Source organism: Salvia hispanica, chromosome 3 (assembly GCF_023119035.1).
Source record: "Salvia hispanica cultivar TCC Black 2014 chromosome 3, UniMelb_Shisp_WGS_1.0, whole genome shotgun sequence".
NCBI classification, from domain to species: Eukaryota; Viridiplantae; Streptophyta; class Magnoliopsida; order Lamiales; family Lamiaceae; genus Salvia; species Salvia hispanica.
The window spans coordinates 6,459,015-6,472,801 of NC_062967.1; the positions used below are offsets into that span (position 1 = coordinate 6,459,015).

Genomic DNA, 13,787 nt, shown 5'->3' on the forward strand with positions numbered 1-13,787 from the left:
GAGATTAAGAAAGATATATTAAAATATATTAAGTGAAGAGATAATAAAGTATAGGAAAGAGATAAAAATAGAGAAAATAAAGTAAGAGAGGAAATAAAGTAATAATAATGATTAAGCGTTAGTATAATAATAATTATTATAATTATAGTTATTTATTATTATTTATTATAATTAAGTACAAATCATAATTTTGTTATTTTAAAATATTAATTAATGATTTATAATATAATAATAATTGTATCAATTGTATAAAAGAATTAAAATTATATTTTAAATATCTAAATACGTAAGAATCCTAATAATTGTGAAGGAAATACCTAAGAAAAGTTGCGGAATCAAAATCATAGAAAGTTGTTTATGTGGCGATAGGGAATTACTCGATTGTATTAGTAATCAGTACTTAATTATGGTTGAAATTAGTGTACTTAATTGGTGTCTCTATTAGAAAGGGAAAATTGAAAATGGAAAGAATTGAAAAAACTTTAAATTTAGTTTTGTACACGAAGAAATAATTGAGAAAAATAAATTATAATCAAAACTTGAATGAACTTTAATTATTATTTAAATAATCATACATACATACAAACATGAATACAATTCTTTGGGATAAATTTAAAATGAATTGGTATAGTAGAAGTATAGAATAAATATTTTTCTGTAATTTGTATGTTATAAATACGTACTTCCAGACCCAGTTATTCTTATAATAAGTTCAGGTACTTATGTAATAAAAATAGAGATTTAGTGGATAACGTAAATTTTAATATGAAATTCTTAAAATATAAGCGATATCAATATAATAAGTTCCTGAAGTAAAATATTATTAGTAGAGATTAACCCATCTTATTAAGAAAAAAAGCTTACTACTAAAAATGAAAACTAGATAATCTTTTAGAAATATACTAATTGAGTAGTGATAAAATGCAAACTCCTATATTATACAAACTCTAAATTTTTCAATACAGTGTCAACATAGTATAAAATTTTAAGATTTTATTGTCAACACAATGTCAATACGGTGTCAACCATTGACACTGTGTTGATATTTTCTATTGCTATTATTTTGTAATATGTTGACAATTTTTCATAGTCCAAATCATAGTTTAAAATTTATATAATATTTAGAGTTTAGATTTGATTACATTCCTATACTAATTATCGTATATTTATGATACTCCTTATTTATGATATGATAATCATCCCTATTTCAACGGATAGATAATTATCTTTGCATTTGTTTCAAAAATACAATAAAAATACCTTCATGAAAATACAATTAGTTTACTGTATTATTTTTCCTGCATGAAAAGTTTTCAAAATAGTACTATGATCATAACCTTAAAAGAAGATGATACAATATTTTTTAGCTTATATCAACTTCAAAAAAGTAAATAGGTATATAGCAATTGATGCATTAAATGGAAACGCAAAAAAAAAGTATTATGGGGAATATTTGCTGAAGAATACACTCTTAATTTGCTGAATATGTTCACTGTGAAGCATACCTACAGTTATTCAGAATGAATAAGAGTTCTCTCCCATTCATGTACTCGCAACTTGTCCACATCTTTAAGATCGAAAAAATGGCTACATCCCGATTTCTCCGTGACAACGTTAGAAGCCACCGCTAGCAGCCTCTCACAGGCATGGATTTCGTCCAGTTTCTCAACGTCGCTGAGTTTGGTGGTTAGGTCTCTCCATGGATGGTAATATGACCTGTTCAAGAGCAATGATCAGCAAACGGCTTTAACTAGGTAGAGAGGATGGATATACAATCTCCACAAGACGAGTATCTTATACCATCTCCAAGCAGGAATTGCTTCGACGGGCCACTGTATCTTCGAACAAAGTGATGGCAAACAACTTCGAACCCCATTCAAACTCTTCAAACCTACATAGGAAATTGTAGACGGTTACAAGGAGAGTCATCACTCATTGAATAGAAATTTACGACAAGAGTCATATTTGATGAAATTAAGAAATGGAATAAAACCTGTGGAGGTGTCGGAAAGAAGTAGGAGACACAGTGCAGAAACAGAAGACGGGAGTAGTTGGTGGCTGAAGTTCAGCTGCTTTAACAGCTGAATTATTGCGGCAGCTAATATTTCTCCACAGCCATATTCCACAGTTTCCTTAGTCTCTTTCTCAGGGCATTCTAACCAAGACTGCAAAGCGTGGAGGCTAGATTTTTCCAAGACACTGCCATCGTTGAGTTTTCTCGAATTCAAAGTAACTTTTCCAAGGATCGCTGAGGCAGTTAGCCACCGCAAAAGTTTTGAGTCAAGGGATTCTTCAATTTGTTTCTTCTCCGATCCTGCAATCAAATGATGATCAGAATCTTCGCCAGTATCCAATTCTTCCGACTTCGACTGGAGAGCGGTGGTAACTGCCCATCTCAAGAACTTCAAAAGCTTCTCCTTATCCTGATAGACGATGCATATGAGTGTGAAACAGGAGGTTTAGAACCTAACTATATGAAATTTGACAAACACAAATAACAGAGGGGATGTACCATTTGCAGAATAGTGACTGGAGGAGTACTCATAAGAACAACTTTGAGACCCAAACCCATGATAGGATTGTAAATGGATTTCGAGCATGCTTCAACAGCCTCATATAGTTGGAATAAACCCTCGTCTGACAATGTGAAATGCGGTTGATATATCTTCCTCTTCTGTGATATCTTCAGTACTAATGCCAATATTTGCAAAATTGAGACACAAATGCTGCTCTGATCCTTAATAAGTTCAACACTGCTAACTAGGATTTTGTACAAATGCAATGCAAGTTCTGAAAGCTGCTCCATAGCATGTTTCTGCAGCCACTCGACAATGTTTCTTGGTGATGTAATACAACTTACAACCTCCAATATTATAGGCAGTTGTGCCAGGACAAATTTTCTCTGGTCTTCAAATCCACTCCCATGGAGAAAAGGAAGAATAGATGACAGCCATGAAATGACACCACAGTGTTCAACTAAAAACCAGACTGCTTTATGTAACAGTACGCCCTTCTTTACTACCTGCACCAGACACCAGTCAAGGAAATTAACAGAATATTTGGACAGTATAATATATAAAGAAATAATTCCACACTAAGTCAACTGAATCCACACAACTAAGATACTGCAACCAATCAAACCTGAATTATAAGCTCCTTCGACTCATTATCTGAAAGAGGAGAAGTATAAAAACTAATGAGGGTCTCAAAAATGGAGTTTCGGATGTATGTTTGAGCATCATCTTCTGTATTCAGCCCCGTACATAGCAATCGAAGCATCCATACTCTATCTGCTTTAAAAGTAATTGAGGTACTCCAGAAAAAATTCTTGAATAATGGTATAACCTGGCATTTTTAACATAACATTAAGTTAATGTAGAAGCCTAGATATCCAAAAGTAAAACACTGGATAGCCATTAACTGGACCATGGGTGTCATACCTTCATGTTCATGCTAGGGGAATTACTGAGATGCTTGCTTATGGTAGAATAATTATTATTGGACGGGTCCAACAGTACTACAGAAGCCTCTGCAGCGAACACAGCAATGGCAGATGGAATCCTTTGCCACGGCTCTTCTATTCCGTTTTGCAAATATGTAAGTAGAAGACGAAGCCGTACCACTTCTTTCTTCTTTTGACATTTCTGTACATAACCGGTCCAATTGTCAAATGTGTAAAAGCTAGATATAAATGGAACACTTTCTATAGAAGCAATAGAACTAGAGTTACAGCATATGAAGTACAATAATCGTTCATAAATGACACTAAAAAGAATTAAGTACCTCTAGCGCACTCTTGAACTTTACTAGTGATTCATATCCCAATTTCCTCATATCATCATCAGGTGAAGATATACTGGCAAAGGTGACAGCAAGCAAGCCTAAACTAGCAAATTCAATAGGTTCAATATAGCCCATCACAAGACAGTGAATTGAGAATCGGAGGATGAAGACGGGATCATATATCTGGACAGTAGTAGAAGGGTCCTGTACAAAAAAAGACCAGTGAGCAAAAGGGTATGATAAACATTAATTTTTCCAGCATATAAAGATGCTTGAATGTGAATTGGTATTTAAATGTAAGTACCTCATGCACAACTACTGAACTAGCTTTTTGAAGCTTCGGTGAATTTCCTCCATAAACAACTCTGTTGTAAGGAAAAAAGAGCACAGTTTGAGCACATATCTTTGGGTCAATCGGAATATTCTCTCTGAACTTATCTTTTCGACGTTCATAGACTTCCATGTTGTTTTGGTCAACAGACTGCGTAACTCTGTCATGTTCCAAATCTTTTCTCGCCTTTAAAGATGCAATGCCCCACAGATAATCTGTTCGAGCAACAGTTCCAGCACATGATTCATCATTGGACTCTATATCCAATAATAAATTATATATTTCCAAATCAACTTCGGAACACGTTGCCCCATATGCCATTAGAAGAAGATGAATCAACTCTTGACCATTTATACCAGTGTCTTCACCAAAATTTACTTCTCTTTGCTGAGCATATATATGTAGAAGTACTCTTACAAGCTTAACAAGTTCAAGCAAATGAAGAGTCTCCCTATCTTTCAATTCATTGCTTTTGTAATCCAAAGTATCTGGTCCACCGCGACCAACAAGAAACAATCTTAAAATGCTCTGCATGGGAGTAAATACAAGTCCAAACTTAGAAGAAACAAATGACTGACAGGCCACATGAATGGAATTTGCAAACTGGGAGTGAGCAAGCAATAGCTGTATGGATGAATCGCATGAAAATTTCCAATGAGATATATTGGCGAGAATAGTTCTAAGCATCCTCAGTGTTACAGGATCTCCAAATCTGTACAGAAGAAATGATTTAACAAGTTGCTCTATGAAGGGGTGAGAGTCCAGCTCAATCAAAGAGTCATGCATATCTGTTGTCAATTCCAGTACGTTATTCATTACAAAGACTTCCAAAAATCTAAACACTGATAGTTTATCGCCATCAACATTTCCAATGTAGTCAATGTTATCTTGGAATTTCTTGACAATCAATATCCAGGAATTAATCAATATCTTTAGAAAATGGATTCTTGATGTTGCCATGTTAATGGTAACTTTTGGAGAATCTACCTTTTTCTCTCCATTATCCACCTGAGTATGCTCTGTAAACAACAGCACCCTGCACAAGTTTATCTTTGCAACAACTCTGTTCACAAAATCTAAAGGCTTCAAAAGCGAACGACCTCCAGTCTTGCCGCAGAAGTCGTCAACTATATGGTCAGTGGTAGATGGACAAATGGAATTATATAGATCCAATCTTCTACCAACCGCGATAAATTTTTCACCTAATATAAGGTGATCTCGTACCACCAGGATTGTTTTCCCAAGAAGACTGTATGAGAAAAGATCTGAATATTCTTCTTTGGACGCAATCATGTCATCAAATCCAATCTCAAAAATTCTATCCGAGACAAAACTCTTCCACTTAGAAAAATCACTCAAGAGTACAGGCCCATATGCCAAACATATAGCTTCAAAGGCCTTGCAGAGCTGTCCCCCAAATTTAGGAATAACCGAATTTAAGTACAACAAGACAGTTGGCAGAACCATCAGTAATTCTTCATCAGAGAAACAGTGTTTACTAGTTCCTTGTATTACATTGGCAGGAGGTAAAGACTTATCCAGTATTTTAAATAACATAGATCCAAACACAGACATATGCAGGGGACTCATTACAACAATATCATACACCAGGTCAGCTCTCGTTCTGTTAATCTTTTGCAAGCAATATGAGATTATATTTATGGGAATGGTTGCAACAACTCTTTGTAAAACCATAACAGAAGGAAGATGAGAATGATGAATACCTTTATGCATTTTCGCAACAGTGAAAGCTTTGAGCAGACAAGCATCAGCAATATCCAGTTTCAAATGGCTGCCAACCTGTAGTAATTGGAAAAAGATCCTCTCGAACAAAAGAACATCAAAATGTGTCTCAGTTCCACCAGAAAAACTATATGGCTTGTATTCCAAGTATGGCTGCCTCATGTGTTCTGCGAGGAAATCAAAAGTGCAACTGGCGAGGTGCAACCCAATAAAAAGAGCATTTCTTTTTGATGGCATATGAAAGGTTGCATCATTAATATCGATCTGAGAGAATGACCAACTCACCAATTCAAGCAGCTCACAGGGAGATATGAAGCTAATGAAAGAGTGTAAAGCATAGAATGTTGGAAGCAAGGGTTTAAAGTCCATGGACTCGACGGAAGCATCAAACCTAGTCTTGAATATCAGAAATAGCTTCTCTTTCAGCAAATTAAATGCTCGGGATATGCGCCTTCTGCCATTTATAACTCGTGCAGATATATTACCACCATGCACAACAGACAAGAGTTCAGAAGCTGTTCTTAACAAGTTCAGGGCATTGACATCCATTCTACAAATTCCTTCTCTGGCTAACTCAAGCAGTTTTTCCATAGTTTCTCCAAAGACTGAATCCGAAAGTACATTATCACCAGACAAAGAACAATTCAGTGATGCAGTTAAAGCAGTATTGGTAAAGATGATTTCTGCCACATCAACCACACGATGTAGTTGTAGAGGCTCTTTGTCATGAGCTGATATAACAGTGTCCACATTCTCAATCAACAATTGTCTCAACAAGTGCTCTGCAAGCATGAAGCATGTTTCAGAAAGGATCTCAAGCTCCTCCAGAGATCTGAGTCCATCGCATGACCTTGTGTGATTAATCCAGAAGAGTACATTGCACAATGAAGAAATTAAATGATCAGGTGCAATCCCAGTAACCTTATCCAACAACAACTTTTGAAGTCTTGGCCGCTCTACTAGATGCAGGCTGCAACTTTGTGCGATGGATGAAAACAGTGCATAGAACGGGACAATTTTTAAGTAACGGGATAATGCAAAAGAGGCAGCTCCTACTGAATCATGATCAGCATTATACAAACTCTCCCCCTTTTCTTCAGAGTTCTCAACATTATCTAGAGCAGCAGCGAACAGTTCAGGCCATAGCTCTATGACATCATCAAGATAACTTGATTCAAGGAACAAAATGGATGACAAAACTGAGAAAGGTACCTCAGACAGGTTAATCGATATAGATAAGACTGTAGGAAAATTGTGCAATAGCTCATCTCGTCTTGTGCACATCAACGAGAAAGAAAACCCTACACTCAATCCAACAAGCCCAATGTGATACTCAGTTTTTAAAACATCTTCAATATCTGCAAGAGTTTTGACAAAAGAACTATCTGGTCGCTCAATATCCTTCACATTGGAATTTATGCCATAACACTGTTGATGTAATATATCTCGTGCAAAACGTAACAGAATCTTCAGTGGTCTCCATTCACATGGACATTCAGCGAATTCGAGTACATCAACATTGTTGTTCTCAAGCTTCTCAGATAATATGCGATTAACTAAACCCGACAATGCTTCAGCTTTCACCTGGCAAAAGTTATTTGCATTTCATCCAAAGATCAATGGAGTGAGAAAGATGACAAGAAATACATGTACAAACAAATGCACGCGCACATATGGCATGAAGATTAAACAACCATGGCACTATACCTGTGTGTCTAATAGATACTTGATTGTGTTGGAAACATACAATGATATCAACGACTTCTGAGGTAACGTGAAGGATCCTGATTCAGAGCTGAGCAAGCGCAAACACTTCTCCAGTACACATATAATAAAAGGGCTTACTTCAGGAGACAGATCTGCCAACACCATGTAAAAAGCATAAATTCAACAAAACATTAAAAGGATGTAAACGAATGGAAAGAAGGGAAGTGTTACCGGCTACCTTTGCCACCTTCTGCATCATAGATGTAATTCTTCAATGATTCCATATACTTGTATAAGTTGTTTCCGGTGGTGGAAACAGCATCACATAGGAAAGAAACAATAACTGATGACAACTCTTGTAGGATCTGAACTTCTAGTTCTCCAAGGAAATTATCTGTATAGCCGGGTATGAAAAAGAACCAGGCACAAATTTCCTTTACATTCTTGTCAAATGCGCCGGTGCTTAAGATGGCTGTCTCTGCTAAGGCATAAGCTTGTTCCTTTATCTGTTTGAGTGGTGATCCCACTAATAAGATGAGAAATGGATGCAGATGCCTGTACATTTGCGGTGGGCTTGTGATAGGGGTCACATCTTTAGAAATCTGACTGACATGTTCATTGAGCAGTTGCAATAAAGACTGCTGCAGGATTGTTGGTAATGCCAGTGGATTATTCGGTATTAATTTAAAAAAATCAACTGATCTCTCCATGGCCATAGGCATGGTTCTCTGCAAGACAGATTAAATGCTAATGAGTTATAGACATTGCCAAAAAAAATAGACAAAGAAAGCAAGCATTAGGGATTTTATGCATAAAAATTACGAAATGAAAGGATGCCTAGTAATATGATTCCTATCCTCAATATGATAACAGTTATGGTGCGCCATTGTAATTTAAATACCAGAACTTACGTAATAGATCTTGAGAGAATCGAGTATCTTGGAGTAAAAGAACGTATCTACATCTTTTATATTAGTCTGTGATGCGGAACACTGACTTAAACCCCAAATATCTCTAACACATCGATCAATATCAGTTCCATTTTCTAGTGGTTGCTCACCATCTGAATCTACATCTTCCCCTTCCTCAAACAAATTCACTCCAGAAGAGTTTACTCCACTTATAACCAAATCCAAGTCTTCACTTGCATGTGAACTTTTCAACCTCTTACTAGAGTTACCACAATGTTCTGGCACAATTTCTGCTTCAGCCTTCCTTTTTAAAGCAGATTCGAGACTCTTGACATGGCTACTTAAGGGAGAAAGCAAAGACAACAAAACTTGAGGATCAGGAAGCAACATTCTGACATCATTTTGAATCTCTTCCTTCAAAGTTCCCCAGCCACACATTTGATGGTCTGTATAAAAAGTATCTAGAGTTTTCACCAAATAATCAAACAAATGTAAGACCTCAATCACAAGCTTCAATGTTCCATGTTTCACTAGGGAATCGGCATGAAGTAGCCCCTTTGTAATAATTGATCTACTAAAAGGGCGTGGTCTGATGCATTTTATAATGTTTTGCACGTCTTCACTGTCAGGTGCATGTTTATCAGCAAAGCCATGCCCAACACTGACTGAGGAAACCACTGCAGCAGCCAATGAAATAGTAGGAAACCTGCAAGTAACTCAGTCATTCCATGTAGAGCATAATACATACATACATAAATACATTCAACATAGATATGTTGTGTGTCTTTTTAATTGTGCAAAATGCGCATATCAGCATAACAACTTAAGTAATTTATTAAAAAAGGATAACATAGATTAAGAACTCATACCAGTTATCTGATGCAACATCTTCAATGCTATAAGGGAACTCATCCAAGTATAAAGAACCAAACAAAGGCCGCCCTCTCACAATGGCCAAAAGCAGTTCCTTATGGTACACAACTTCTGTTGCCTTTAATTTCTTCATTAGACTCAAAAGACGCCTAGAATTCCCACGTAGAGGATTCGGATGCCTGTTCAAATCGGGCATCAAGCCATTCTCAGGATCAATGCACACCATCATCAACACATTGTGTGCCAACTCTGCTGCATGCACAAACTCGCTCCTCCCCGAAACACTAATCAATTGCTCTAACGTAACGTTCCCAAAAAGAACACTCCTAAGGCCTGGAGGCACAATAGACTCCGGAACAAGCACTCTATCGCGTAATACTGACAAAACATAAACTAAAGTCTCCTCATCATCATTCCCTAGCCCTCTCAACACCCCCGAATACATCTCTTTTTGCTGCAAAATACCCCTCAACAACCTCGGATGGCCCACCTCTAAAAACGACATAGCAAAACGGACAAATGCTTTTCTTGTGGAGTGGATCTTCCTCCTCCCTTCATCAAGCTTCTTCACTCTCAACCTAACTTCCGCCAGCTTGGGGAATACAGCAAGCTTGAAGTCGAAAACCTTTGCTACTTCCCATGCCAAGTGAGAATTACGCAAGACAATCGACGCCAGCAAATAAAGCACAGCATTTTGCCTCTTGGCCTCTTTGCTATTCAATTCCTTATACAAATCCCCCATCTTCTCCTCAATCAACGACCGCGCAAACTTATCCAACCACCGTCCAGCATCACTACCACCACCACCTCCCACGTTATCCTTCCAAAGCTTCAAAATTGCAGAAACTAAATTCAAAATATGCAAAAAACCGGGCTTTCCCTGGCGAGATTCCCACGCCTGTGAGATTTCCACGAGCTTGGAAGATGTTTGAACATATGACTGAAGAAATTCAGGGCCTACGTCCGATTTGAGCACTCTAGTGAATTCTTTCGCGGCGTCGGAAAAGAGCTGTGATTCGATGGAGTTTAAGTTCCGGAGGATCTCTTTGAGCTTTGCTTCATGGCTGATTTTGATGGCAAATTCTGAGAATTTTTGCTCTTTCGTCTCCATTATTCTGAAATTCGATAACAGAGTAGTGAGAAATGAGGCTTAGAGTTTACAGTGCTTGTTTATCATAAAGCCTAAACCCAGGTTACCAGGTACCCGAATTTCAAAAAAGTTTCAAACTGGCTGATTTTGCCAATTTAATACTGCTACTAAGTAAATTTCCAGCAAGATATTGATGGTCGTGCTTAATCTATTCAAACTCAAATAATAAATGCTAATTACAAAATACGCTCGTGATATGGAGCGCGGCATGCTTATACAAACAGCAAACAAGCATCAACCAATGCTGATATTAATCGATTCCATTCCAAATATTCATCCACACTCCAAAGTAAAATATAGTACTCCTACTAGATTGAATAAAGATGGGTGAACCTTATAATAAGCAAAGTGGCAGACGGCGGCGGGCGGCGGTCTAGGAGGCCAGGAGGGACCGAACGTCGACGTCGTGGATAGGCAGCGGGCGACCTTGTGGAGAGTCAGCCAGATTGAGAGTGGGATGGAGAGGCGGCGGACGCCGTAGTCGGAGGGACTGAGAGAGAGTCAGATAGTGGAGAAGACGAGAGAGAGACTGAAGGAAGAGAGCAGCGACTGCCCAGAATTAGAATTGAAGCGGGAGCCTGCCCTAACTCCTAACTAAACTATTTTTAATTTATTTTATTTAAATTTCATTTCACTTTTAAATTCGCAAATTAATTTAATTTCACTTTCTAATATGATTTGTTAATTTCTGATTTAAATTTAATTTTACTTACTTTTTGGAATTGGGTGGTTGAATATTTCCTGGTCGGTACAATAACAACCCAATACTTGAAAATACATGGACATATTCAACCCCCTAATTTTAAAATCGAGAAAATTTAGGGAGGTCACTCCAATCCTAAACTCATGGGTCAGCCCGAATAGCCCGATAAATTAGCAGAGGGCTGTAATTTTGTAACCTGAATGGGTTGACGGGTTAAACAGGATGGCCTGAACGGGTTGGCGGATTAAACAGATGGGCCCGAACAGATTGTGGCTCGGCCCGACAAGTTGCAACTTTTAATTAAAAAATATTAAGTTTTAGAGATTTTTTTTAATTATTTTAATTTCATGTGGCACAATCATTATTCTTCTTCAACCATTTTCATACACTTTTTCACTCGATCCCACACTATCAATTTTCAAGTTCCACGTCGACTCATTATTCCATCGTCCCATCAGCTATCACTACTGTTTACAACCACCAAAGCTGATCAATAGTACTAAGTTAAAAATCAGCCCATCAACATCTCAATATATTTATCATTAATAATTTATGTAAGGTATGATTTTAATTTGCATAAAGAAAATCACGTACAATGCCAAAAATAATGACACGAATACAAGCTTTAATTAAAAGTGATTGATTTAATCTTTGTTTATATTGTAATTGATCGAGATAAAAGGCTTCTCTCCAACTATTTTGAAACTATGAAATTTTGAATATTTTATAATTCTAAAACTAAGAAGAAAAAAATATCTAAAATTTAAAATTATTTTATAAAGAAAAATTTTGTTTACAATGAATTATTTTCGAATTTTTTTAGGCCCGAATAGACCAACGAATTAGCCCAAAATTTGTCGGATTAGAGTTGAAAATTTATGACCAGAAAAATTCATAATCCCGAAATTGATTTGACTAACTAGTTCTAAGTTCCAAACCGCCAACCGCAATAAACACCTTTCTCATCTCCACCCCCTACAAGGCTACAAAACACCTCTTCCTCGCCTCCACCACCTACAAAACCACCGCGCTCCGCCGCCGCTCCTACATCCACTCTCCCTCTCCACTCCCCAATCCCTTTCCTCATCGCCTTCAGAGCCCCTTTCTCCTTCATGTGCAAATCCAAGAAGAAAATATTCAAACAAGTCATCCAACCCACCCCAAAATCGCCATCTTCATCATCAACTCAAACGAAAAACACCTCCCAAACTTCATCCTCCTTCTCCACCGGCTCCGAAGATATCATCATTCCCAGCACCACCTCCACCTCCACCCGCTCCACCGCCTCCCCCCGCACCAACCTCTCCAGCATCCGCGAAACGGTCCTACCCAACCAGACCCAAATCTATGACCTCCAGGAAATCTGCGCTGCCACCAACAATTTCCTGCTCAAGCCACATTCTTCCTCGTCCTCCTCCACGGCGTGGCTGCGCAGCGTCCGCGATCAGCAGTCGTTAGTCGTGCAGCGGCGCTTCCGCCGCCAATTGGACACTGCACAGCTCGTCGAACGCCTCTCGGTAATCTGCAAGAGCCATCACTCTAGCTTGATTAAGCTCAAGGGGGCTTCAATTTCCGGTGGTTATGCATATTTGGTGTACGATTACGTTGCTGGTGCTAGTCTCTCTGATTGTTTGAAAAATCGAAATAACCCTAATTTTACGGTGTTGTCGAATTGGGCGTCTCGCATACGCGTTGCATCAGACATAGCGCACGGCTTGGATTATGTCCATAATTCGACTGGATTAGGATTTGAGTTCGTTCACAATCATATCAAGAGTAGTAGCATTATTGTTGTTGAGCCGGATTTGCATGCTAAAATTTGCCATTTTGGTACATCCGAGCTATGTGGTGAGATCACGAGGGAAAATGTGGGGCTTAGTAAGATTGATAAATTTGAAGGGACTCGAGGGTACATGGCCCCGGAGTTTCAAAGAAGTGGGATTGCCACACAGAAATGCGATGTTTATGCATTTGGGGTAGTGATTCTTGAGCTGGTATCGGGGATGGAGGCGTTGACGTATAGAGTTGATGAGGAGAGTGGGAGATATGTGAGGATATCGGTTGTGGATGCAGGGAGAGAGGCGGTGGAGGGTGGCGGAGGCGGGTTGAGGCAGTGGGTGGACAAGAGGCTGAAGGACTCTTATCCGGTGGAGGTGGTGGAGAGGCTAACGCGGTTGGCATTGGATTGTGTGGCTGATGATCCAGTCACCCAAGACATTACATGTCCTGTTACTCATTCAATTCACATAGATCTAGACCTTTTAAGTCATCGAACCAAAGGAGAATTTCAATGTTTATTAATTGTACAACTCACCATGGTTATTGTGTTGAAATCAAATTAATGATTCACATAAATCACACGTGTCGAATACGATTGATAAACATAAAGTGAAAGCGTACATGGATTCAAATTCTGGTGTTGATGTTCTTGATGATACCGAAGTATGGAAATTAGTCTTCCAAGTGACAACGTTCTCTCACAGATTATCTGTAATATGTGAAGTCTTGATATTACGTTTGATCAATAGGAATGAGAATCTATTGACCTATTTATAGGTTGCACTTGGGGACCATAACCATGTATTT

The 13,787-nt window shown here is 38.1% G+C and overlaps 2 protein-coding genes across 2 annotated transcripts; one reads left to right on the plus strand and one right to left on the minus strand.

The window, feature by feature from the left end:
* Positions 1–1,398: 1,398 nt before the first annotated feature.
* On the minus strand, positions 1,399–11,061 carry LOC125212686. Its single transcript, XM_048112916.1, has 13 exons — positions 10,832–11,061; positions 9,345–10,463; positions 8,476–9,181; positions 7,803–8,292; positions 7,565–7,716; positions 4,088–7,441; positions 3,784–3,987; positions 3,441–3,644; positions 3,142–3,345; positions 2,513–3,022; positions 1,994–2,423; positions 1,801–1,891; positions 1,399–1,716 (listed from the first exon to the last, which is right to left on the minus strand). Exons 2-13 carry the CDS (start codon positions 10,457–10,459, stop codon positions 1,512–1,514), a joined length of 7,665 nt encoding a protein of 2,554 aa, XP_047968873.1. The 5' UTR covers positions 10,460–10,463; positions 10,832–11,061; the 3' UTR covers positions 1,399–1,511.
* Positions 11,062–12,201: 1,140 nt separating this feature from the next.
* On the plus strand, positions 12,202–13,543 carry LOC125209141 (lysM domain receptor-like kinase 3). The gene has a single exon (XM_048108751.1). It carries the CDS (start codon positions 12,314–12,316, stop codon positions 13,541–13,543), a length of 1,230 nt encoding a protein of 409 aa, XP_047964708.1. The 5' UTR covers positions 12,202–12,313.
* Positions 13,544–13,787: the final 244 nt, after the last annotated feature.